Source organism: Girardinichthys multiradiatus, chromosome 12, assembly GCF_021462225.1.
Source record: "Girardinichthys multiradiatus isolate DD_20200921_A chromosome 12, DD_fGirMul_XY1, whole genome shotgun sequence".
Lineage (NCBI taxonomy): Eukaryota > Metazoa > Chordata > Actinopteri > Cyprinodontiformes > Goodeidae > Girardinichthys > Girardinichthys multiradiatus.
The window spans coordinates 33,053,863-33,081,333 of record NC_061805.1 but is presented as its reverse complement, the minus strand read 5'-3'; the positions used below and the strand labels follow the sequence as shown (position 1 = coordinate 33,081,333).

Here is a 27,471-nt window from a genome sequence, read left to right as displayed (position 1 = left end):
CCATTTGTGTTGCTGGTCTGTGAGGACCTCAGAGGTTTGTTAGTGAACATTAGTGAACAAATGGCATCATGAAAACCAAGGAACACAACAGAGAGGTCAGGGAGAAAGTTGTGAAGGGGTTTTGAGCAGAGCTGCATTATAAAACAGAATCAGTCTGACAAAAGAAAGAGAATGGTCCAACTGCAACCTAAGAGACAGCCAAGAGTCCCGTAGTAACTATAGATGAGCTGCAGAGGTCCACTGCGAAGGTGGGACAACCTGTAAGCTGGACACCTATTAGTTGTGCACTTCACAAACCTCACCTTTAGTGGTAAGAAGAAAGCTGTTGTTGAAAGAAAGCTTTAAAAAGCCCCGTTTCTACGTTGACACAAGCCACGTAACTATGTGGGACAAGCTCTGGCCAGATTAGTCCAACTTGAAACATTTTGCCTACATGCAAAACACTATATGTGAAGGACAACTAACAATGCAGATCTCCTTGACCACACCATGCACAAGGCAACTTCATCCTGTGGGGATGCTTCACTTTGCAGGGAAAAGTAGGATGGTCAGAGATAAGAGAAGATAGAGGGAGCTAAATACAGAGAAGTTCTGGAAGAGAACCTGTTAGAGGCTATAAAAGACTTGATTCTGGGGTGGAGGTTCACCTTCCAACAGGAGAACAAGTCTGAACATACACCCTGAGCTACAGTAGAATGGTTTAGTTCAAAGTGTCCCAGTCAAAGTTCAGTCTGACTAATCTTAAGCTACCTTGCAATTAGGAAGGAGCGAAACATTTAGTCTCTAGATGTGCAAAGCTGGTGGAGACTTACCTGGAAAGACTTGCTGTAGTTGAAGCAAAGGGTGGCTCTAAGTAAAGACTGATGGAGGCTGAATAAAAAGACATGCCACACATTGTTCTGATTTTTATTTGTAAAAATAAAGCTAAAAACCATGTATGATTTTCTTTCCTCTTAAAAAGTATGCACTACTTAGTGTGGGTCTATCATATATTTTAATAAAGTACAATGATATTTGTGGTTTCAACATGACAAACACTTAAAGGTTCAAGTGATGCACAAGTGAAAGAAAAGAAAATGTTCTGCTATAAACTAAAGCATAAACTTTAATAAAGTAAACACATGATCTCATTTTGGATCTATGCCTGAGTGTGTTTAAGTTGGGGATTGAAAAACAAATTCCTTTTCCTTACTGTCCATTTTCCAGGTCTTTGACGTGACACACGGAGGCTTCCACAAAGTCGCGGCAGTTGTGGTTGAGCGGTAGCAGCATGGAGTCTTCATCAGAGCTGTGTGCCAGGGCCCCATTTGGTCTGCAGTCAGCAAAGGGGCTGGCTTTGCCATTAGGGGACAGGCCGTCCACCTCTTTTTCTTTTTCCAGAAGAGAGAGTTCCACTTTGACTTCAACTGAACAACACAGACATGTCCTACTTAAAAACTCATTGAATAAACACATTCAGAGCAGTCATTATTATGCCACAGTTAATACCAGAGACCCGATATACATCTTTATGTGGGCTGATTGTTAATGTTGTCAAACTGACTTTGACATCTCCACAACTGGGACAAATGAAAGCAGTAATCAGAAATCAGAAATATTGTCAAAGACATCCTTGTTCTTTCTTTTTTTAAATTCCTTCTGCCATTTAGAGAAATCGATAGTCCATGAGCACATACTAAAAATCTTGATAATAAACACCTAACTGAAGCTTCATGGTGTTGTGAAAAGTATTTTGTCACACATATGTTTCAGATCAACAGAAAAATTGTAATATAAGAAAAACTTGACCTGAGTAAAAACAAATTGCTGTTTGTATTTTATTTAATGAAAAGGGCAGCCCAACATTGCCCTATGTGAAATCTGGATAAATCAAAATTACACAGTGATTAACCTCAGGGCACACCCAGGCCTGATTACTGCTAGACCTGTACAATCAAAACATTACTTGAGTTGGACTTGTCTGACAACATGGTCACAAAATAAAACATGCCCTGATCTAAAGTTGAGAACAGATGACAAACGCAAACTGTTTTCCAAACCTTTCCTCTCAAAACATTAATAGAGGACTAACTCAGTGTGGTGATCGTGTTGCTGGCAGAACAAATGCTTCAAAGTTTAATCATATATCTTATTTAATCTTCTCATCTGAAATTGTTTCTGAGTCTTGCTTAAAATCCTGCTGTTGGCTAGTCACAAAAACCATACATCCTCACTACATCACTCTCTCAACCCTAACCATAACCCTCACTCCCTCAACCCATGAAGCCAGCTTCACCTTGTGCAAAACAGCAGATGTTGGCCTGTGACTACCTTGCTTGGCGAATCAGGGGCATAACAGAAGCAGGCTACCTTCTACCTCCTAGCTGCATCAATTCTTTAACAAAACACATGGAGATGCTATAAACACACATTAAGTGTTTTGTGAAAGGGGCTATAGCCATTGGCTTCTTTCAGCCTAAAAAAGGGTTACAAAGTAATAACAACAAAGTGATTAACCTTCTCAGGAGCAGTCGGCCTACCAAATAACGCCATTGATGACTCATCCAGGAGGTCACAACAGAACTTAAAATAATATTTAAAGGACTGCAGGCCTTACTGGTCTCAGGGTCAGTGTTGACTCAACATGATTCAAAAAGAAGAAAGAGACTGGGCAAAAATTACATCCAAGGTACATTTACATGACCAAAACCATTGCTGACCAGGAGGAACATAAAGGACCTTCTCAGACTTACAAACATGATGATGTAAAAGACCCATTATTAGCTACTGCAAAGAATTGATTGCAGTTGCAATAGATTGTTAACGGTGGTGCAACAGAAGTAGTGGTGAAAAATCTGAAGAAATCTATAAGATAACAAATACTTTTTTACAGCACTGTAGCTGATAAATCTAATTTAAAAAATCATAAATTCTCCTCTTAATGAACCTGTTATAATACATATGTTTTTCAAAGTAAACTGACCAGCTGAGCTGAAAACAAAGGTATCTTTTAGTTTCTGCTCTCCTAAAGATAAGACGAAAATCTTTCTCATGTATAGGTTTCAGTTTTGGCGGCACACAATGCGTTGCTGTTGCCACTGTGAACATTAAGAAAGTGTTGTGTAACTCCCCTTTCACTGCAGCAGGCTTTATCTGTCCAGCTGGAAAAATGTGCTGATCATTCCGGTTCTTACACAGTAATCTGGCTGGAATTTTCTCCTGCTGAGCAAGTCTTAATTAAAATCAATGGAAAATCGTAATAGTGAGTGCAATTGCAGAAGTGAAGGTAAAAGAAGGCTTTTGTGTGCCTATGTAGAGAACCTCTAGATGTTGGTGTAATGTGTGGATCTTAATAAACTGCTGTTGCATCGATGGTGTATTTGAACAGATGAGGGGTATCTGGTTTGGAACACATTTTATGCCAATGAGCTGGTACAGTGGCACGTCTTTAAAGCCCTCCCTTCCTAAATACAGCTCATGTTAGAGCCATAAACACTCCAGTGAAGGCAACAGGACCGACTGAATATCTGAAGCTCTTCATCCAACTGTGAGCAGTTTACATAAACTCGTTTTGGGCTGAATGTGTTTTTAATTTAGGGCATTTATAGATTTATTTGAAACAATGTTTTCTCAGGGTATGATTATAAAATATATGACTTCCATGAATGTTTAACGCCAAGATTTGGTGCACACGTTTCCTGGTTGGTGTTGAAGATTCAAGAATGTCCTTCAACCTCACAACCTGAGTGTCTATAAGGGGAAATGTGGACCTACACAAGTATGGAAACTTTAGGAACCTTTTATAAAATCCTGCAGATTCCAACATGGTCAGTTCAAACAATTGTAAATTTGTGCAAGACATATAGACATGTTATTAATTTGCCAAAGTCTGAAGGACAGTCCAAATTGATGGAGAACAACATGTTAGGATGTTTAGGAACCACCCAGGAACCACCAAGGTTCTAGCCTACCACTGGAAGATGCTGGATTAGCAGTCACTGTCCACACTGAAGCCAGTTTAACACCAACATGGGCCGACATGGCCAAAGATACTGTTGCTCAAATCGAAGTAGATGGAATACTGAAGTGAGACGATTACTGTGAGACTTCCTCAACTTTACCTCAACTCAATTAATGGCTAAAACCTGAAAGCTGTAGGGGGTTCCAACAGGACAATGATCCCAAACATACTGGTCTTGGAACAAATTCAACTGAATAACAAACTTCTGAAATGGCTCAGACCTTAGCCCTACTAAAAATGTAAACATTGTGTTTAAAAGCAAGGTCGACCAGGGAACCTACCAGTTTAAATTAGCTATGTCAATCCTACCAAGAAAAGTGATGAAATATCCAACTGGAAGTATTAAGGAAACTTAATTGTTGATAGCTACAAAAAGCATGTGACTGAGATACAAATTGCTGAACGGACGTTGGGCATACTTTACTCTGTTCAGCCTGTAGTCTGCATTTGTTGTATATTGCGTCCACTCTGGAAAACCAGTGGTTCAGTTAAATTATTAAAGCCCAATATGAATAGCAGATTTCCATAATGAGTAAACTTCTTTCTAGGACTGTAGGCCTCAGACTAGAGTGAAAGATGATAATTATATCCTTTTATGTTATTTCTGTTTGATCCTATGAAGGTCAATAGATGATATTAGGTTATGTCTGTTGGCTACTGGTTTGACTTGTCACCGACTATTCTCTAAACATTCTGCTTTAAAAGGGCAGTTCAGTTTTTTTAAGTGAAGTTCTGTTCAAAGATTATAGGCTGTTCATAAATAACATATTGATATAGAGAAAACCTAAGCCACACGATGGATTACCGCATTAATTAAGTTTTGTTTTTGAGTTACCTATTGGTTGGGTGTTGGCTCCTTCCTGAATGAGGAAAGCCAGCTGGCTTGGCAGCAAGATGGTGTTTTGTGTTCTGTTAGTTTTCTGTGAGTTTAGCTTACATTGATGTTCACCTGTGTTTATTCCCTACAGTGTGAAACTGATTTGGCCAAACCTGTGTATAAGATACCCTTCTGTGGCTTTGTATTAGGTTAGTTATTTTAAGTAAAGGTTAAGATTGCTTGTACTTTTGTTTGATCAACTAATCATTTCTTCAGCCACTTTTTTGAGTTAATTTATATTTAGCTGACCTTTTTAGTGGGCCCACTAAATTATTTTTGGTCTTTTGGTACATTTTAGCTATTCTTTTTTTCAGGGAAAAATAAGAAAAACACTTTTACAAAGTGACCTTTATGCCTTCACTGCTCTATGCCTCATGGACATCATACAGTAGATAACTATCAACATTTACTATTATTCCAGATTAGTTGGTCTAGGAGGCTGGAGCCATGGTTTAGTCCAAGCAGAGCCAACTCCAAAGCAGACTTCCCTATCTCAAAATAACTCCACATGTAAATAGGAGGCAGTGCATCACAAATTGCCTTCCTGTGTGAAGCACGTACAAAGAATAGAATAGGTGAGGTGTTTCTGGTTAGAGTAACTACATGATAGAAAAGTAAACTGGTGTATATAAATAATATTAAAATAATAATAATAAAATAGTGTTCAACTAAGTTGCAACAATAATGTTTCTTTTTACACTCTTTTGTTTTTAAATTGTGGAAGTCCACCTCGTTTTGGCCACTCTTGGACTAGCTGTTAGCTTCTGACGCCAGGATCTGCTAATCTGGATTTTTATTAAATGAAGATACAAAGAAAGTTATTGCTGGCAAGATATTAACTGCTTATAACCTTTTAAAAGAACCTCACTTCAAAAACCCTGAACTAGACCTTTAGTGCAATTTACATTCAAATAGCTCTTCTTTGTTCTCCCTCCTCCATGTGATGCACGGCACATGTGACTTTGTGTCTCTTAACACAGCTAACAGAGTCATGACAACATGTTCTTTTCAGGTTATTTTTGTGTCTCAGTATGTAATCCTATTTTACTGAAGATGCTACAGAGTACATTTAACTTCCTCCCACACAAAACATTGTACTGCAAACAGAGGAGGCTGAAGTGATGTGTACAGCAGGATTTGGAGGCAATCAGAAAATTATTGAGACAAACTGAATAAATTAAATTATTCTACATCTACACATCTTCAATTTCTGCAGACCAGAAAAATAAATTTTGCCATTTTTATAATATTTATATTCTTCTGATGTAAAGTTAGTGCAGAAGTATTCTCCAAAAGTTCGGTTGCCAAGATGACCTAATGAACTTGTGTTATAAATGAACACACACGACAGTTAACCACAGTTTAGTGGTTTCCACGTTGACAGGATTGATGTTTTATGCTATATCTTCCTTTATTTACAATTGGAATGCATATTTTGCTTTTAGGCAATATCTTTGTTGCATTGCCCCGCAGTAGCACAGTGAACAAAACTAGAGATGCACAGCGGTTGATTCTTAGTCAGTCGTTTTCTACCGCTTTTTCCATAGTGGGTCGCAGGGAAGCTGGTGCCTATCTCCAGCAGTCTATGGGCGGGAGGCAGGGTACACCCTGGACAGGTCACCAGTCCATCACAGGACAACACAGCCACACACAGGACAAACAACCATGCACACAATGATTCACACCAATTTAGAGAAACCAATTAACCTAACATTCTTGTTTTGGGACAGGAAGCCAGAGTACCTGGTGAGAACCCACGCATGCACGGGGAGAACATGCAAACTCCATGCAGAAAGACCCCCAGGCGGGAGTTGAACACAGGACAGCAGTGCTACCAACTGAGCCCCCGTGGAGCCACAGCGCTTGATTGAAATTACAAAATCTGCACCTTCAGATCAGACAGGCCAAAACCCAAAAAATCCTATCTTTTTCCAATCAGTGAACAACAATGTTCGGTGTAGACGCTGTTACTGTTGGAAAAAGACTTAATGTTTGCTATTTGTTTAAAAATTTGTTGTGCACTATAATTTGCAACCATTGTTGCAATATTAATGTGTGTGCCACTGCAACTTAAAATGACTTGCAATATTTGGTAGGATATAGTATTTTATGTGTCATGCATTCAATTTGTACATATCTATAATATTTTTGGCTAATTAAATGGAGTCTAACTTCTTTTATTCCCAACACTAGCAGTATTTCTTTTGCGGTTGAGATGCTGGAGCTCAGGGAGACTGGTGGGGACATTATGTAAGTGTCAGGAAAATGAGAATTCATCATAATCGAAATTATGATTAGTGCATCTTTAAACGAAAACATTGTCTTATAATATGATGCATCGCAGTCCTACAACATGCAACATTTTAGTTAACTGTACGTACACCTGTGGATGTTTGTTAAAGGCATCTCAAACACATCGTCCTGACCGTAGCCCCATTGAAAATGTGTGTGCAGATTTGAAAAGGTGTGTGAGAACGAGGCAGCCTACAAAGCAGTTACAATGGTTCTGTCAGGTTGAATAGGCCAAAATTGCAACAAACTGTTGTGAGAAAAGTGAGGAAGTGTAACCAAAGGTTTTCACCCAAATCATAGGGTTTAAAAGGCAATTTGGCCAAATACTGAGGAAACGCATGTTAACTTTTGAATCTGAAGAAAGTAAAAAAATTCTGAAAAGAATTTAAAAAAGCCATAAAGGTATCTCTCACTCATTTTTTTATACTTAGCAAATAATATTTTCTTGGCGGTTTTGATGATCCTAACTGACCTGAAAAGGGATAAAACAAAAAAAAATGTTATGTCTATTTTCTAATGTGTGGTTTCAACTCTATATCTCCTTTGGCATGAGTTTGAAAAGCATGTTTCTCACCTGGTTTAGGTTTGGAGAAGCATCCTCCCATGGTGGGCACAGGAACGATTGACACCAAGGAAAAGGAAGGGAGGGATCAGGGGAGAGGGAGTACAGGTGTGGTCAGATCCTCGGACCAGGCTGTGCGGTGAGGAGAGAACAGTGATGCAGAACAGGCGGTACAAAACCCTGCAGGTCGAATGATGCCATTGCGCACACCGGCTCTTCTATATAATCTGTGAAAACGGGAAATATGGCGTCAAAATGAAACGCCTCACAGGTGTGCAAATATGTAAGATTTAATAGGACCATGAAAAACATTTTTAAAATAAAACTAGTTATTTAAAGACAATGGGAAAATGCTTTCATTTTTACTTATTTCGGTGGTTCTGTTATAAATATAATTTTTTTTCGTCTCCATATTTCTTGGTTCTATTTTATAGTTATTAACACAGTCAGACACGAGTATTATTCACCACAGACGTCACTGATATACCGTCACAGATTTTGTTACTGGTGGGAGTTAAACCAACCACTGTTTGTGTGTATGTCTATGTAATATGTAAATGTTTGTCAAAAGGAAGTCATTTTGTTAATTAGGAACATTTCCACACACATTGCTACCTTTGTTCATGCATTTTGCATGGGAACCTGTTATTTATTAACCTCACTCCAACACATATAAGCCTTCCTGTCAGACAGTATTTTAAAGGGAAGCAGGGGCCTCTTGAGTTTCAAAATCTCTCCCCCCCCGTCTGTTTTGTTTCCACATAGCCCTCACATTTCTGCCAACTCTGCTATTTCACCAACATGTGCTGTGGTACGTTACACATGTGGCACTCACTGCTATGAATCTGAACACTCACAATGACAGGTGCCTCATCAACTGTGGTGTAATCTATCAACTAATTATCCTTTACGAGCACAGAGACTGCTTGATATTCTGAGCACATCTAAACATACTTGAACTTTTAAAAAGGAGGTTCACTGTTGAATGGTGTGCAGAAAAAACTCATGGGAAATGGATTTCTGCTAATAACCTGCAACTCTGAAACTGCAAAGACTTCATTCAAATATTACACATATTGGTTCGCAGTGGCTGAATAAAAACTAAAGAGATTTACTTTTAAGCACAAAGCACGTCAGAGTCATTTTAAAAACTTGCATTGTCAGCTCTCTTCTACACTTATCACAAACATTGGATCAGCTAGATTTTTCTCCTACATTCATAAGAACCTTTAGAACTTTTCCACCAACTATTTTTATTAGTGTTTTTGTTTATTAATCACTTTGAAATGGGTTGAGCAAAGTAAACTGTTGGAACTGAGGGATGGAGCTCATTGTCACAGATTTTCTGCTAAAGTTTTATGCCACCAGAAGTGACCTACTCATAAATGACCAGTTGATTTGGTAAAATGATTTATAAAAGTTAGACTAAAAGTTAGATGAACAATTTCAAAACCTTTTCCCCATTTAATAAGACACATATCCAGGATGATTCAACTCAGGAACAAGTCTGTTGAGGGAAAAGTCTTAAAAAATGAATAGTGTGGCAACAACCTGGTTGCCACACTATTCATTCTTCTTGAACTCACACATACCTTCAGTTACAGTGAACCACATTAACCATAGATAAAGTGCACTTGTTCTCGTAGGATTTTCCTGGAATTTGCTTAATTTTGATCGTTTAGCGTATACCATAATTTGCAGAAAGTTTACAAAACTTCAAAAAGGATGTCCCTGTACAAAGTCAGGAGAAGAGTAAAAATGTATTTGAGAGTATTTGTTATGTTTTATTTGAAAATAACATGTTGTAAAATGATTTAAACCCTTCTCAATAATCAAAGGAAAAATCTTTATTGCCATTATAGCAATCAAATCCTTCTTATTACTGCTGATCAGCCTTTGCCATGTTTTCACTGGTATTTTGACGATTTATCTTTGCCTATGAGGTCCAAGTCTTTAAGGCTGGAGGGCCTTCTTGTGGTCCCCAATCTTTAGCCCCCTCCACAGGTTCTCAATCAACCTAAAGTCGGGACTCTGGCTAGGCCTCCGTAAAACACTAAAAATACTTCCAGCCAAACAAAACTTGTTGGTAAAATGAAAAGATTACTTTAAACCTAAATCTGCCAGAGCCAGGTATATAATTTTAAGGTCATGGTGCAATGAGGAGAAAATATGCAGCTATAGTGACACTGCAAATACTGGAGATTAAAAACAACGGGACTGAAACTGGTTAGGGAGGCTGTAAACAGGCTTACAGCAACACTGTAGAAATTTCTGGCAGATTACAGATTATGTACTTCATGTCATCCTTTGATATCTCCACGTCTGGACAAAGGAGGATTGAATAGATCAATTTTCATCAAAGAAAACATTGTGGCAAAGCTAAAAATCCCTTCAATCTCCACGGAAGAATGTGCTTTGGTCTGATAAAATAGTTATTCAGATTTCTTTTGGCTCACAATTCAAAAAAGTTGTGGTTGATCAGAATTATCATGTTCGGTTACTGTACTTTTCTCACAGGTCGCTGTCTGGAGAGGAGGATAAAATTATGTGCAGTTCCAAAAATCTGTCAGGTTTGAAACAAAGCCTTCCGGTGTTGGAAGAGGAATTCAGTTTTTCAGCATCACAGTAAATCTAAGAATGGCCCCACTGAATAGTCAAACCGCAATCCAGAAGTAGATCTGAGTTAACATCTGTGGGGTCACCAAAAGAGAGCTGTGGACGTAAGATGTCCTCACAAACTGGAAAGTACTGGAAGACTCTTCCAAGGCGGGTTAAGTAAATATTGCCAAGTCTGGCAGTCTGGGAGACTGATGGACTCCTACCAAAGAAGACTCAAGGCTAAAAGTGAATTAAAAAGCAAAGTTTAAGAGTGTTCAAACCTGGATATTGCAGCTGTTTGTCTTTTTATTTATTTATTCTACAGCATATTATGCTATATCTATACTTTAAGGATGAATTGATTAATCATGTCCTTTTTTTTCCTTTTCATCAAAACAATATGCTACTTTAATAAGGACGTGGACACTTTTTGCTTTTAAAGTCCATGTTTTCAGTAGATAAATTGTTTAAGTAGAAATAAGATAAGAATAGTACAACTTGAAAGTATAAACACAGGTTTGTGTTGCAGACTTTTTTGTGTGTCCTATATTATACATAATTTTGGAACAGGTCAGATTTATATTGACAAACTAGAAAGTAGCCTAGAAATCCCTGACTTTTATTTCTTTTTAAGTTATAATTGTTAGCTGCAACTTCAAGTGTTCGACTTTGACAAGTAATTTGGTGGTCATTATTAACTTTGAATTAAAGTGGAATAACCATGACACAGTGGAGGTTGACTTGCTATCAAATTCATGGTGTTAAGTCAGTGGGCTAAATGCCCTTTGAATGAAGACTGGCAGAAGGACCGAGAAAAGAGCATGTGTTATACCTAGTGATTATGTTTATTTCTACTAATAAATATAACTATCCCCTTTTAGTGTCCTCCAGATGGGGTTAATTGAGCCACCAACCATGAATTGGATTAAACTAAATGCACACAACAGCTCAAATTCATTCCCTAAGTGAGAAACTGCATGGAAAAACTTTCCTCTGACATGTGGCACTTTAATAATTTGTCACTACTGAAATTTTGATGAATAACACTGGAAAGCCAAGAATTTATTCCACACTGGCCTTCCAACAAACCCTAGATATTTTGTGCAAAAACTAAAGTAGGTTAAGCAGATTTGGTCGTCACAACATATGACGCAGATCCCGCTCTGTCGCTGTTGGGCCTGTCCCTGAGCAATGCTAATAATCCTGCCAGCAAACAAGCTGTCAGTTTCACTACGAATGTACTACCTGTTACTGGAATTATGTTGGAGGGGGGAATTAGCGAAACACAGCTCCTGGTTGGAAGTGGAGAAGCACTGTTTGTTAATGAACTCTGAACAGTCAAAAGGTCTTCCCTCCCCTCTAAGGGTCACATCCATCTGTCAGAACCAAACTTGGCATTCGTACAGTATTTTGCAATCAGTGATGGTATAGTACAAAAATAAATGCAACAAAATCTCTCAAACTGATTTGCAGCAGTAAATGTCACCGAGGTTTGAACTTGCTGCAAACTTGAAATGATAAATAGTAACATTTAATAACTCATCATTAGTCATTTTGTGTTACATTACAACCGCAACTCTCAACATATTTTGTTGCCATTTTTATGTGATAGAACAATGCAAATAAGTATTATTGTCAATTTGTAGGAAAATGAGAAATTGATTTGGCATAATTTTACAAACAAAAATCTGAAAAGGGTGGCATGCATTTGTTCTGAGCCCTCCTATTTCAACACTTTGCAACACCACTTTTCACAGCTGCACATCTTTCCATTGTAGCTCTTTCTGTTTGTTTAAGATTGTTGTCCTGCAGGAAGAGCCTCTGTCCCAGTGTCTAGTCTTTTATTGCCTCAAACTGTATTTCTTTCATTGTTGCAATGTATTTAGACCCATTCAGCTTTCCATCAACTCTGTCTAGCAGCCCTGTCCCTGATGGAGAAAAGTAACCCCAGTATGATGCTGCCACCACCATGTTTTACCCTGGAGGATGTTGTTTAGGGTGATATGCAGAGTCAGTTTTCCTCCACACATATGATAATGACCCAAAAGCGCAAATTTATGGGAGGGGAAATGCAAATGTAATCCTTCACCACCGGCAACACAATTTATCAAACCTGAAAACTGTTTTTTTTATCTGTATTTAGTACCTTTGAATGGCAGGTGCTAATCTGCATACACTATGCTGTGCCATGTTATTTATTTCCGTTGGCGGACAGGGTTAGGTCTGACAGTGGTTCTCAGCTTTTCTCGGTTTTACAATTGATATTTCATTGTTTAACTGTAGCTTTCAGTACCTTAGTACTTCTTTTTAGGTTTTAAATATTTTAATGTTGTTTTGTAGCACTTTGAGATACTTATATAAATGCAGTGTATTATTATTATTATTATTATTAATAATATTATTACGTGCAACTCCATGGCTTTGCACTTCATCTTTCTTTTACGGCCGCCCTGCTCCCCAACACTCTATAGTGACATCCAGCAGCACACGTTATTTCCTCATTTAAATAGGGCGGTCATCACACTCTTTCGTTATTCATTGCGCATGCAATCTTTGTAGATCGTGCGCAACATGGCCACTTATTGCATGTGCAATTTTTTTTTGCACATGTAATTAATGCTCCTCATTTGGAATCTTTGAAGATCAGGCCCTATATGACAAATTTTGTTATGGACTCTGGCCAGGCCATTCTAACATGTAATTCTCCTCTGATAAAGTCATTCTTTAGTGGATTTGGATGATTGCTAGGACTCACTGTGATTCTGAAATATTAAATACCTCCTCTTCAGCTTTTTAGCAGATGCATGCAGGTTCTGGGTCAAAACTGACCAGCATTTGAAACTATCCATATTTAAATCCACTTTAATAAAAAGCCCAGTTTAATCTAAAGAAAGGTAATCCCTGGGCATGATATTGCCCCTACCATGTTTCACTGCGGATATTTTGTTCTTTTGGTGATGCGCTGAAGTGCTGTTGCACAAAATGTTTATTTTCTCAGACCATGATACTTTTCTCAACAAGGATTGAGAGATTTTAGCCACACCAGGATATTTTCTATGTAACAAACTTTTTCTGTCTCAAAACCCAACTTCGAAGCCTAGATGTAAGGGAGAAAACAGCAACATAACCAATCGTTGCAGCTCCTCTGGTGCTCATATAGGCCTCTTGGCAGCTTCTCAGACCATTTTTCATCTCGTCTTTAAAATTATTTTTGAAAATGTGTAGGTTTTGGTACGTCACTGATTTCATCAGTTAACTCTAGGTTTTGATGACCATCTTGATTGTTTGGTGGTCTACAAATAACTGCTGTGAAACTTTTTGTATTCTCCTCCAGATTGATATCTTTGTGCATCCCTCTGATCCCTCACAACCTCTGTGCAGACTAGTTGAATCTAATGTGCCTCAGCAAAGCACTAGTTAGGGTGTGCACAGATTTGCACCCAGCTTATTTTATGTTTTAATTTTGTATGTTTTACATAACAGCAGTTTTTCAGTTGAATTGTGCGGAATAAAGGTAAAATGAATTGATATTTTTGGGTCTCATACTTTTACATCAGATAAACCTGGAATTTCAACAAGGGGGTGTATATTTTTGATATTTTTGAGATCCACAACAAGATCTTCCAATCATCCCTGAACAGCGTGCCTGTTCTCTGTCATTACTGAGGAAAAGCATTCCCACGGCATTATGCTGCCACACCCATGTTTCATTGTAGGGAATGCTATTTTCATGCGGACGTCCAGTGTGGGTTCACCTAAGAAACTTATGAACTAAATTGAGGATTGTAGTTCTTATGAAAGAAAATGTAAATTCAAGAGGTGCAAATATATTTCAGAAACCTTGTATATAGCAGTTTTCAAACCATAAATATGTCCCAACATCTAAATTAAATAAAATCTGTAAATAACAGGATCATTCGCCATGTAACCATCCAATATCATTGCACTTAGCTACAACAGCTCTCTGATCCTAAGGTTATAAAAGGACAATAACTTCTAATGCCTTATATTTGGCCACTCTTCTGTTACCCACAGACTGCATGTTCTTCTGGTTTGGGAGATACGAGATAAGCTTTGGGAATTGTCTTCAGATTGCTTAAAGCCCTTGTTAAGCAAATGTCTTTTACCTGGTGCAACACTTTTTTGTGCTTTCAGCTTAATGAAGCCCTCAAAGTAACCAACACACCAAACTGAGACTTTTTAACATTGAGGTTGTTGGTGGTAAAGTCTTACTTTTGCTTAATTATAGTGGAAGACGATGGTAGCAACAAAGATGTTGGGCAAGAATCCCACTTAAAGTTAAATATATGACAAAATTACACAAGAGGCCTTTTTACTCACTTTGGATACAAGTTTATCACAAAGAAATGGGACAACTTAGGCTGTGTAAGATGCCTCATACATTGTGAGAAAGTGTATTAGAGTTTTAATAGGTTAACGTTTGTTTTCTTGTGGTTAAATGGCTCCTACAACATGTTAGCATAAGACCTGCAGAAAATAAATGAAAAAACATGAAATGTGATGCCTGAGATGTGAGCCATATTTTCACCAGATTACAGAGGCCACAGTTAAGCTTTAAAAGGAATTCAAAAACAAACCTTCAGTTATAACAATAACGTACACATTAGGTGCCACGTGGAATATAAAAAAATCATATTCACATGTCTAAAGTGTTTTATACTGCAATATGAACATACATTTAAAACGTGGAAATGTAATCCTAAGTGTTTGAATTTGGCATTAACACCTCCCCCTGAGCCACAGCTACAGGATAAAAGCACAAGTGGATTGTTTCAGGTCACTTTGTCACCGCTTTAAGTGATAACCTCTCCATGATGTCATGGAAAACCAAAACTGAGGTTTAAAAAGGGGTGTGCACCCCTGCAGGGGAGCTGTGCTACCACGTAACAGTTTTCTACCTCCTGCTTTCAATGAAAGCACGGCCTTAAACGTGCAAATTCGCCTGCAATTGTTCTGCTGTGACCCACTAAAAGGTTTACAATTTTTGATGTACAGAGAGAAATTTGCTGATATCTAGCTGTGTCTTAGAAACTGATACACTTGATTTAATGTGTGTAACAAAAGTGGTTAGAAGTGACTACATTCTGGTGATTTCAGCTAATAAACTGCAACCACACAGTGTTTGTGACTCCAGGAATAAAGTACTGAGTCCCAGATAAAAAAAGAAATAAACATGTTTACTCCTAGTGATCAATTGAGATAAAATAATCAACTAATATTTCAAATTTTACAAACAGCATCACAAAAAAAAAAACATCTACCAAGTAACCAAGCTGGGCTACATTTTCCTGACAGTCGAAGGAATAAATCAGCTTACCAGTGTGCATGGAGCAGGTGCACTGAGGTCCTGTCAAACTCTCCCAGAGCTCAGCTTCCCATGAGGGGCATGACAGCAAGAGTTTCCTCGCTGTCCCTTTCCAGGATTGGCTCTCTCCTCTGGAATATTCCCAGATCGTGTGTCCCTCTTCTGCCTCTTGATGCAGCAGAGGTTCCAGAGAGAGTGTGTCAGTGTGTTTCTTATTGTATATGTATGTGTGCTTTCCTCCTCACAAAGCGCCCCTCCAGCAGCAGACTGAGCTGACCGGTCGTGGGAGTCGCTCTCTTTCTCTGGTCTAGCCTGAAAATGCAGCACAGAAGACCTTTGCCAGTTTCTCAGCTGTATACAGTATTGATGGAGTTGCTGAGGAGATGCTAACACAGCATGAATCCTCACCGTTCCCTGCTCTTGTCCTCCCACCCCTCCTCTTCTCTTTCCCTGAGCAGAGGCACCCTGTTTCCCTCTCTCATTCTCTCTCTCAGCTGCTTGTTGTTCCCTTCAGACCTTCTCAGGCCCCCTTCACATGTCAAAGACCTGACTTGCCAGTTAAACCTGATCAAAGACTCGCTGCACCGCATGCAGACTCCTCACTCTTTGCACTACCTGCTTCGTCTGCATGCATTGTGCTGCAGTACAAGCATCAGCTGTTGTAAAACTCTTCCACCTTGATGTTGCCAGTTTTTACTCTGGCCAACACAACACGTGAAACAAACTGCTGCAAGCACTGATACAGCTTTTAATGTATGCCTTACATCTTTCTGTGTGATCAGCAGAGGGAGAGAGGTTGGAAATGAAATAGTTGCAGTAAATGCAAAGTTCAGGTGGGTATGGCAAGCCATTTGTGTAAATATTCAAGATGTCACCTACTTGATATCAAGTATTTTCTGCCTACTAGTTTGCAACAGCACTCCATTAAATATTTGCACACATTCGCACAATATTTTCATGCACTAGCTCCAAAACGCAATTAAACCCTTTTCTTTACAAGTGTCAGTTTCATCCAACTAGTAGGAGCAGATGTTTTACTAGTAAACCAAAGTGTCTCACATGAAGTGCAAACTTCCAAGCTAGTAAGCTTTTTTCAGGCCCTAGTCAATGGATTAGTTGATTACTCTGTCATACTTGTTAACTAGCTAGGATAAAAGCCCTAACATGTTAACTAGGTGACACAAATTCTGCCCGCTAGTTTTTGCAACCCTTAAATGTGCGCATTGGAAAACTAGTCTAGATCTAAAACTTCAACTTGTCAACCAGTAGAGTCTAAAATACCTACTAATTGACTAATTGTAACTGTGTTGGCTATACTACTACATACTGGAATCTAGTTAATTAGGGTGGCAAAAAAATCATACTAGTTAGTGAGAAGATATTTTTTAGTTCCACTAGTTAAATAGCTAGGCAGAAATTGCTTAAAATATTACTACTCAGTTGGTATGCAGTTTTAGCAAGCGATACTAGTTGACTAGTTTGCATTTTGGATATACTAGTTTTCTAGATGATTTTGTTGCTTTGAAATAGTGAGAAAATAAAAGCTTAATCTAGTTTACTAGTACACATTTTGGGCTCTACTATTCAGTCAGTTAAATTTTAGGTTTCTGTCACTGACTAGGTCAGATAGATGTCAACTAGTGTTATTAAAAGCCTACTAATTGAAAGGTTTGAGCTACTATTGTGACATTTTGACTATTAATTGGCCAAACATGCCACTAGTTGGCAAAAAAGTGTTTCTGAGTAGTGTTTTTGAACCACTAATTCAACATATTGAACAATTATGGACACATGACCCCAGGTAGGACCTTCTTGCTGCAAGACAACGGTGCTGCTAACTAGGAAGTACTGGTCAGATAACATTTTCAGGCTGCATCAGCCGACTCCTGCACACATTATAGACCGCATTTCTGTCAACAATTTTAAGATGTTGCAGTTTTTATTGCCAGCTAGTTAACTAGCATGACATATTTGTCAACTAGTGCATCAGAAAGCCTAGAAGTTGGGACATTTGTGCTAGTAGCACGACACTTTTGCTTAGTAGAAGGATGTATGCCCCTACTGGTGGGACAAAACAGTCACTTGACAAAACGTTTTACCAGTAAAAATATTCGAAAATAAACAAAAACATCTAATTAGTGTAGTTTGGTCGCAAGCTAGTCTTTGAAGATCATGGCGATGTCAAGGATTTCAAATATTTACACAAATTGTGTGCCATAGTCAGGGGCTTGAAAGGAACAAAAGAGAAAACACAGTATAAAAACCTGACAACTGATTAATTTCTGTAAAAATTATGATTTCAGCATTTCAAAGTATGATTGTTGAGACAACCTGTTTGATAATACCAAATGAACTAGATAGAAGAGGATCTCAGATGTAGCGAGTTACAAAAATAATGACACTGAACACAGTGTGTTATTGTATTTCTACAGGGTGCTGACAGAAGACGTGTGCTTATGCACTCCAGTGTCTGTTTGTGTTGTGTTTTGTGTGTGAAAGCATGTCTAAGTGGGAGTCAAACCAGGGGCTAAACACATGCGCAAAAAGTATGACTGACAAAGCTCTCCAAGTGTTGATGGAGGACATACTTCAGTGACAAATCCATTTGTATTATTTCATTGCGCAACTAATAAATGTCCTGCAATGTGGATTTTTCCATTTCCATAGTTACAACTGGCCTCCTGGCTTCCCAATGCCTGACCTGTCAGTTTAGATGGTCATGGTAGATGGCCTTAAAACTAATATATGTTGACCCCTGGTACATATTATAAAGTTGCTTAATAACTATGATTTTACTGATTATTCTGGTTTACTCACTGACAAAAGGGACTGAGGAAGAGGCTTACAAAAAGTAAAAATAGTGATGGTTTGAGGAGGGAGAGTGAGTGGGTGGTGAGTGGAAAGCTTTGTTGCCAAGCATCAATGAGACTACTGGCAAATATTTCAACAACAGCAGCTGATGTAAAGTAATCAGCTGCTGTGTCTTTTGGTTTTAGCTCTCTTACAATATTTTAGGAGAGAAATTTATGTTTATAACCAAATAATAACATATAAATGTTTAGATTGTTTGAAGACTTTACATTTTTCATTTACTATAAAATTACATTTACTGTATCAGAAAATCTTTACTGGAGCCAAAAATGTACCCATCTTTTTAGAAAGATGTAAACAGTCAAATTGTGGGTACCAAGACATGTGTCCAGAAAAGCTTTAGCTTCCTAATGAATGCTTCCAAAAATATATATTAATAAAGCATTTTTAAAGGATTGTAAATTAAAGCTGAGCTGCTTTGAGTTTTTAAGAGTAGTCAGTATCTTACCTGCAGTAAACAGTGTTCATCATGATTCAAGTGTGAAGACTCATTGCTCATGGAGGAGTCAAGCTAACAGCTTTACTAACTGGGGTGAACAAATGAGCACATTTTCCCCAAAAGGACATTTAAACTTTGACAGAGGTTGAAACAAATAGTTCCAGCCCTTACATTGATGTTAGACACTTGTTCAGTTTGTCTCTATTGCTCAAAAAATCAACATCCTTGTGGCTAAGTGCTATTCTGGTGATTGTGGCTGTGATGTAAAATCATAGAAACAAATACAATTATAAGGCCAAATGTTCATACAAGCATTACCTCACGGTGCTGTGCAGAAAAATGGATTGTGCCTCATCTAAAGGAGACGACAAGCCCATGTACTAAAATATGGCTTCACTTTCTGCTTGATGTGTTTTTAACTTCTAATACATACAGTATATATCTATATAAAGAGAGAGCATATTCAGCAGGGAAAAAATGGAGGTGATAACCTTCAAGTTACATTAACTGACCTTAAACTATAGCACAATAAATGATATTAAAGTCCAGAAGTACCTCCCAGAACACAATATCAAGCTTTAGAGTCAGACAAGACATCCGCTGCAGAGAAGAACTCACATGTTTCACCATCCTTGTAGATCACTCAGTCACCCTCTGGGTGAAATATCTTGCTGAAAACTGACATGATGGAGATCTGTGAAGAATTGCTCAACATACCCTCTGGTTCAGGAAGGTGTTGCAAACGTCACAAATGCAATTTTGACATGCTTGGAAAATTTTACCTAAACAGAACAAGACGTTTAGGAAATACATAAAGAATGAGTGGAAGTACTACTGGAGTTCAGACAATTTTATGTCTCTTAAACACCGAAGGCCTGCAGGTGGTTTGATCCTAAACCTTTGTATATGCCTAATTTCACAGACTATATTGGTGACACTCAGTTACTGTCTTTACTGAAAAGGACTGAAATGATGAGTCAAGAGATGTCTTCTTTGGTGGATGTCAATTTTGGACTTTTAGCACATAAACATGTGCTGGTGAGTCAAACAAATGTGACCCACCAGCACAAGCAGTTAATGCAGACAGACCCTTTGTATGCCTGTCTTTTAATAAGGCAAGTTGTGTTTCAGATCTAAAAGGATTTACAGACAGTCATTTACAAGGATTAGGACTACTTTGTTTTATTCATTAAAGTGTTGTTTAGTTTACTGCTGAGTGGGTAAATCTAAAAAAAAAATGTGTTCATGATAAAATCCTTTTTGCATTTTTATTTAAAAGAAATACATTTCTGTGGCCATAGATTACATGGATCTTGACAATTTGGGCCTGTGTGGCAAACAGCTCAGACACCACTGACCTAAACCGTTTCATTGTAGTTCTTGCTGTATGTTTAGGATCATTGTTGAAAGGTGAACATACACCCCAGTCTCACTGCCTCTAACAAGTTTTCTTACACGATTGCATTGTGTTTGGGTCCATCCATCCTCCCATCTACTTCTATGTCACTGCGAAAGAAAAGCATCCCCACAGCATGCTGCAGCCATCACCATGTTTCACGGTTCCAGTCATGGTCTCATTTAACCAGAGCATCTTCCTCCACATGTTTGCTGTGTTTAAAACATGGCTTGTGGTAAACTTCATATGGGACTTGTTATGGCTTGTTTTTCAACAGTGGTTTTCCTCTTGCCACTCTTCAATTAAGGCTAGATTTGTGAAGCGCACAATTAATAGTTGTCTTGTGAACAGATTGTCCCAGTTGAGCTGTTGATCTCTGCAGCTACCCCGAAATCACCATGGGCCATCAAGGACCACGCTCTCCTTTCCCGGTCTTGCAGTTTAAGTGGTCAAGCATGTTTTCATAGGTTTTGCAGTCATGTAATACTTTGTTCCATTTCGAGATGATGGATTGTACAGTGCTTTGTGAAATGTTCAAAACTTGTGATATGGATTTACAACCAAATTCTGTTTCCTAATTGGGTGATTTCTAAAGGGAATTGGTTGCACTAGATTTTATTTAAAGGCATCACGAGTAAAGGGGTCTGAATACAAATGCAGGACACAATTTTAAGATTTTCATTTGTAAATACTTTAAAAACCATGTATTGTTTTCCTTCCATTTTATGTACTAGTTTATGTTGGTCTGTGACATAAAACACATTGAGGTTTGTGTTTGTAATGTAACAAAATGAGAAAGGTTTAAAGGGCATGAATGCTTTTGCAAGGTAGCAGCTATATGCTAAATAATAAAAGGAGCTGCTTTTGTTCATAGTATTCCTTTAGTTTAACAAATCTCAGCACAGTTGCATCACATAAAAATTTACATAGCCTTGTAACTTTTACAAAAACGTCAGTTTTTAATGAAAGCTATTTTTACAAATGTATTCATCATTCACAAATTTATTAATGACTTGTAAAAACATGCTGTCATTCTGTCAAATAAAAATGGATGTGACACAGAAAGCTACAAGACCTCTGTCTTCAGGTAGTGCTTTGTCCAGGGCTTCAGCTCTGGACTGACTGGAACACTCAGTCTTTGCAGGTCATAGTCCCCCATGCACACAGCTACAAAGAACAGAGTTCCTCCAATGACCTGCCCCAGACCTCCGAACCATCCCGAGAACATCGCCTCACCATACTCCCACCGAGGCATCACATCAGGAAAACCTTCATCCCAGAATTCCACCACTGTTGTATACGCAACAACGGAGACAGGAGCCAGAGTGGTAAGTCCAGACAGCCAGGTCATCACCCCGCTGAAGATTAGGAGCCCTCTTTTTACATCTGGCTTCCTCACACACATCTCTACCCCCTCCAGACCTAGAAAGGCAGTCAGTAGAGCAAAACCTCCAGTTCCAATAGATATTAATACAAGCACCCTGGAGATCTGCAGATCCATTGGCAGACCCAGGACTGAATCATAAGCCTTGCACTGAATCCCCCTCTCGTCTGTGTAGAGGCAGGTGAGCCAAAGCCCTGAAAACCAGTTCTCCACCTCGTTGAGATCAGAGTTCATCGTTTTCCACAGGGGTAAAAAGGCAGTGGTCAGAGAAGTGAGATAGCTGCCAAAAGACAAAAACAGTGCAGTTCTCTCCATCATTTTCGTTGTTAGAAAACCCATCTTGTGCTTCTGCGTGCAAACACTGTGTGCTATGACAATCCAGTCCAAGTTCATGTAACAAGATCAGAGATCCGGAGAGATTCTGTGGCCCGTCCCAGTTTTCGGAAGGCCCACTTCTACAGCCTCCTTTAAAAAAATGCACCCGATAACAGGGAGATAATCCAGGACCGAGGGTCGACAATAGACCCACTGTTTTGTTTCAGCGTTCAATGTCATCACAGTGACTAATGAACTGTTTTTAAATGAAACCAGGTATGTCCAGTGAAATTCCAGGCCCAGTGTGCATGTGTGCAGAATTTAGCTTAAATGAATGAAACATGATCAGCATGGGCACCGCATACACACGCTTCAACATAAAAAGAAGCTTTATTTGCTACTCACACCTGTTTAAGTATGCATTCAGTACATTTATAATTGCGTTTCTTTCCCTTTTGTTGCAGTGACGTACCTGACAAGACAACTGTTTTAAAACATACATTTACATACTAAAGAAACCAAAACGGGAGCGTTTTATTAGCCAAGTGTCTCAAGTGTCTGGACTGTGAAAAGCACTTTGTGTTCACTCCACTGGACCATTCAAAGTGTTCCAGGCTCCAGTTCTTTCTGAGTTTCAGTTCTGATAGTATGACTGCCAAAACTCCAGTGAACTTCATTATTAGTTTTTCTTAGTTCCCCCAATTTTTGATATGCTTTTATAAAATCCAAATTTCCTCATTGGTTCCTTAAAGGCATCTATTTTATTTTAATCATTCATTTCCTTTTGTCTAACCAGGTTTGTGCCATTGAGATCATAGCTCTCTTCCAGAAACTATGACCTGGACTGGAAGTACTTTTTACATTTGTTGTGGTCCAGCCAGCGTCTTGAGTTGATTTGGATAGAAAATCTGTGGAGGCAGATAAATATTCTTCCAATGAGGCCTTCCAACCTCAAAGACTTGAAGCCCATCAAAAAATATAAATCTTTAAAATAAATATTGGTACCCTGGGATATACTCTATTCAATATGCAAAGACTCTCAGTCGAAACATTAAAGATGATCAGTAATGTGCAAAAGGCTGATTCAGTCAGTTTATATTTTACATAAAAATTAAGGCAACATTTATTTCCATAATAAAAGTCTAAGATGAACTTCAGCCTTTTTTTTGAGATAATGAACATTTTCCTTAAAAGACAAGATGTCATCAATCTGTTGTTTTTTTTTCTGCATTTAAAACATGTTCCAGGTCAAATACCTGCTCCTTTACTGTCTCAAAGGCATGTTGGAGATACTTCAAAGCCTTTGGGGGAATAAATGCTGAGCGGTAAACTAAAGTGTCATCAGCATTTAGGTGAAACGTTGAGCTCAGAATGTTCTGTTCTAAATGTTTTAAATATAAGGAAAATAATGAACTGAACCTTGTGGAACCCCTTTTATGGATTAGCAAAGTGTCTCAGGTGACAGTTACTTAATTTGCCTGGTTTCGGCCAATATGCAAACAATCCAACTGCTTGTGTAAAAACCAATATCTGCAAGGTGTTGAGGTAAAGTGCAGTATCAGTTTAATTTACCTAAATATTTTAAAGCGTTGATTCACAAAATATGTCATCTCAAGCCACTACAAAAAAGATTCAATTTGTGTACATAAATATACAGTAATTTCACATAGTCAATTTGTGAATTTTATCTATGAATTTACATTACTTACCCGTGACCCAGGAACACAAGGAGGAAGTGCTGCCTCACTTCTTGCATTTATTGCTTCCTGTATAATAGTGATTTTAAGAGAAAGGGCCGGGTAAAGTTAAAGTTAAGTTTTTTGTTTCCCTTGGTTTTGTATTTGGTATTCTGTAATGTAATGACAACACTCTAAAAGTTGTTTGACTATTGCTGGTATGAAGTAACATCAATTAGTTGATGACTGTAATGTTTAGTCTTAATATTATAAGGAATTTTTCACTGGAGACATTTTGTAGGAATAGCTTTAGAGTATTTAAACCAAAGGATTCAGTAAAACAGGGGAGGATCAGGTCAGTGTGGATGAGTGCAACTGATGTTAGTTTTGGTTGTCTTAAGTTCAGTTATGTTCGTTATTGCCATGCTACCTTTTGAGTTATGAATGTTCAGATTTTGTAATCAGTACACAGAAATAAACAATTAGGATACTTTAATTGATAGAAAAATAATTTTCAGTGATACTCAAACTTATTTACTTATTGAGGAGTACCTATCTACAATGCTGTGAAAAGGTATTTGTCCCCTTACAGCTTTATTCTGTTATTGCTATTTCTTTTGTCAAACCTTGCATCACTGGGGAAATTCTGACCTACTCATCTTTGCATAATTGTTTTATTTGAGCCACACTGGAGGGGCTTTGAGCATAAATGGTGTGTTTAAAGTCATGGCACAAAGTCATGCCACAGCATTAAAGTCCAATATTCGACTTGTCCACGAGTCATTTAGAGATTAACTTGCTAGTGTGTTATGGATCAATGCAGCACCTGCTGCAACCCAGGTGTGCGTTATTGGTCAGACACTGATGGCTAAACCATCACACTACCATGCTTTACCTTTGGTATGATGTTCTTTTTCTGAAATGGTGTTTTAGTTTCACAGCAGATAAAACTAGACACACACAGAAAAATTGGTATTTTTGTCTCAGACCGCAGAATATTTTCCCAAAGGTTTTGAGAATCATCAAGATGTTTGCAAATGTAGGACGGGCCTTTGTGCTTTTTGTGTTTAGAGGTGGTTTGGGCCTTTTTGCCTAGTCTTGTTTATTATTGAATCAACACTTTTTGAGATAAATGATACATGCAATGCAGTGCTTTCTATGTTGTTCCAGGTTCTTTTGTGATCTCCTAGATGATTCATTGATGCAGAGTAAATTTATATGGATCTCACTAGAAGGTTCACCACTGTTCCATTTTTTTATGTTGTTTGCAGAAGTCCCCACATTTTTGGAAGCTTCTCCAGCTTTTTCTGTTGAATTCCATTATATTGGAACATGCATTGCATTTAAATTTACGTAGCCTACTTCATGTTGCTAGATGGGTTTTATCTAAACTATATATTTTTTAATACTGCAAGTCTGGCAGTGATATGGCCTTGGTGTGCCTCACAAAATTGATCACACTTTATGATTTAACAAGGCACAAATTATATATACATACATATATACAGTGGTTGGACAATGAAACTGAAACACCTGGTTTTAGACCACAATAATTTATTAGTATGGTGTAGGGCCTCCTTTTGCGTCCAATACAGCATCAATTCGTCTTGGGAATGACATATACAGGTCCTTCTCAAAATATTAGCATATTGTGATAAAGTTTATTATTTTCCATAATGTCATGATGAAAATTTAACATTCATATATTTTAGATTCATTGCACACTAACTGAAATATTTCAGGTCTTTTATTGTCTTAATACGGATGATTTTGGCATACAGCTCATGAAAACCCAAAATTCCTATCTCACAAAATTAGCATATCATTAAAAGCGTCTCTAAACGAGCTATGAACCTAATCATCTGAATCAACGAGTTAACTCTAAACACCTGCAAAAGATTCCTGAGGCCTTTAAAACTCCCAGCCTGGTTCATCACTCAAAACCCCAATCATGGGTAAGACTGCCGACCTGACTGCTGTCCAGAAGGCCACTATTGACACCCTCAAGCAAGAGGGTAAGACACAGAAAGACATTTCTGAACGAATAGGCTGTTCCCAGAGTGCTGTATCAAGGCACCTCAGTGGGAAGTCTGTGGGAAGGAAAAAGTGTGGCAGAAAACGCTGCACAACGAGAAGAGGTGACCGGACCCTGAGGAAGATTTTGGAGAAGGGCCGATTCCAGACCTTGGGGGACCTGCGGAAGCAGTGGACTGAGTCTGGAGTAGAAACATCCAGAGCCACCGTGCACAGGCGTGTGCAGGAAATGGGCTACAGGTGCCGCATTCCCCAGACCTGGGCTACAGAGAAGCAGCACTGGACTGTTGCTCAGTGGTCCAAAGTACTTTTTTCGGATGAAAGCAAATTCTGCATGTCATTCGGAAATCAAGGTGCCAGAGTCTGGAGGAAGACTGGGGAGAAGGAATGCCAAAATGCCAGAAGTCCAGTGTCAAGTACCCACAGTCAGTGATGGTCTGGGGTGCTGTGTCAGCTGCTGGTGTTGGTCCACTGTGTTTTATCAAGGGCAGGGTCAATGCAGCTAGCTATCAGGAGATTTTGGAGCACTTCATGCTTCCATCTGCTGAAAAGCTTTATGGAGATGAAGATTTCATTTTTCAGCACGACCTGGCACCTGCTCACAGTGCCAAAACCACTGGTAAATGGTTTACTGACCATGGTATCACTGTGCTCAATTGGCCTGTCAACTCTCCTGACCTGAACCCCATAGAGAATCTGTGGGATATTGTGAAGAGAACGTTGAGAGACTCAAGACCCAACACTCTGGATGAGCTAAAGGCCACTATCGAAGCATCCTGGGCCTCCATAAGACCTCAGCAGTGCCATAGGCTGATTGCCTCCATGCCACGCCGCATTGAAGCAGTCATTTCTGCAAAAGGATTCCCGACCAAGTATTGAGTGCATAACTGTACATGATTATTTGAAGGTTGACGTTTTTTGTCTTAAAAACACTTTTCTTTTATTGGTCGGATGAAATATGCTAATTTTGTGAGATAGGAATTTTGGGTTTTCATGAGCTGTATGCCAAAATCATCCGTATTAAGACAATAAAAGACCTGAAATATTTCAGTTAGTGTGCAATGAATCTAAAATATATGAATGTTAAATTTTCATCATGACATTATGGAAAATAATGAACTTTATCACAATATGCTAATATTTTGAGAAGGACCTGTACAAGTTCTGCACAGTGGTCAGAGGGATTTTAAGCCATTCTTCTTGCAGGATAGTGTCCAGGTCACTACGTGATACTGGTGGAGGAAAACGTTTCCTGACTCGCTCCTCCAAAACACCCCAAAGTGGTTCAATAATATTTAGATCTGGTGACTGTGCAGGCCATGGAAGATGTTCAACTTCACTTTCATGTTCATCAAACCAATCTTTCACCAGTCATGCTCTGTGTATTGCTGCATTGTCATCCTGATACACGGCACCGCCTTCAGGATACAATGTGTGAACCATTGGATGCACATGGTCCTCAAGAATGGTTCGGTAGTCCTTGGCAGTGACGCGCCCATCTAGCAGCCCAAACCATCACTGATCCACCCCCATGCTTCACTCTGGGCATGCAACAGTCTGGGTGGTACGCTTCTTTGGGGCTTCTCCACACCGTAACTCTCCCGGATGTGGGGAAAACAGTAAAGGTGGATTCATCAGAGAATAATACATGTTTCACATTGTCCACAGCCCAAGATTTGCGCTCCTTGCACCATTGAAACC

At 38.7% G+C, this 27,471-nt stretch overlaps 2 protein-coding genes across 3 annotated transcripts in view; both read right to left on the bottom strand.

The window, feature by feature from the left end:
- The window catches only part of LOC124878568 (apoptosis-inducing factor 3), a 30,112-nt gene extending 14,068 nt beyond the window's left edge, over window positions 1–16,044 (bottom strand). Inside the window, exons 1-4 of one of the 2 annotated variants that reach the window (XM_047382575.1) lie at window positions 15,668–16,044; window positions 7,744–7,958; window positions 1,193–1,406; window positions 813–870 (exon numbers count right to left, since the gene is read on the bottom strand). In XM_047382575.1, coding sequence (XP_047238531.1) covers window positions 813–870; window positions 1,193–1,343 — 209 coding nt within the window. In that variant the 5' untranslated portion in view covers window positions 1,344–1,406; window positions 7,744–7,958; window positions 15,668–16,044. The remainder of the gene's footprint in view (window positions 1–812; window positions 871–1,192; window positions 1,407–7,743; window positions 7,959–15,667) is intronic. The other variant, XM_047382574.1, reaches the window with a different exon arrangement.
- A 5,274-nt stretch (window positions 16,045–21,318) lies between these two features.
- cldn26 (claudin 26) lies at window positions 21,319–22,162 on the bottom strand. Its single transcript, XM_047382564.1, has one exon. It carries the CDS (start codon window positions 22,136–22,138, stop codon window positions 21,428–21,430), a length of 711 nt encoding a protein of 236 aa, XP_047238520.1. The 5' UTR covers window positions 22,139–22,162; the 3' UTR covers window positions 21,319–21,427.
- Window positions 22,163–27,471: the final 5,309 nt, after the last annotated feature.

Excerpts from the sequence above, each read along its gene's own strand:
- cldn26 (XM_047382564.1), bottom strand. The coding sequence starts at position 22,138 with ATGAACTTGGACTGGATTGTCATAGCACACAGTGTTTGCACGCAGAAG.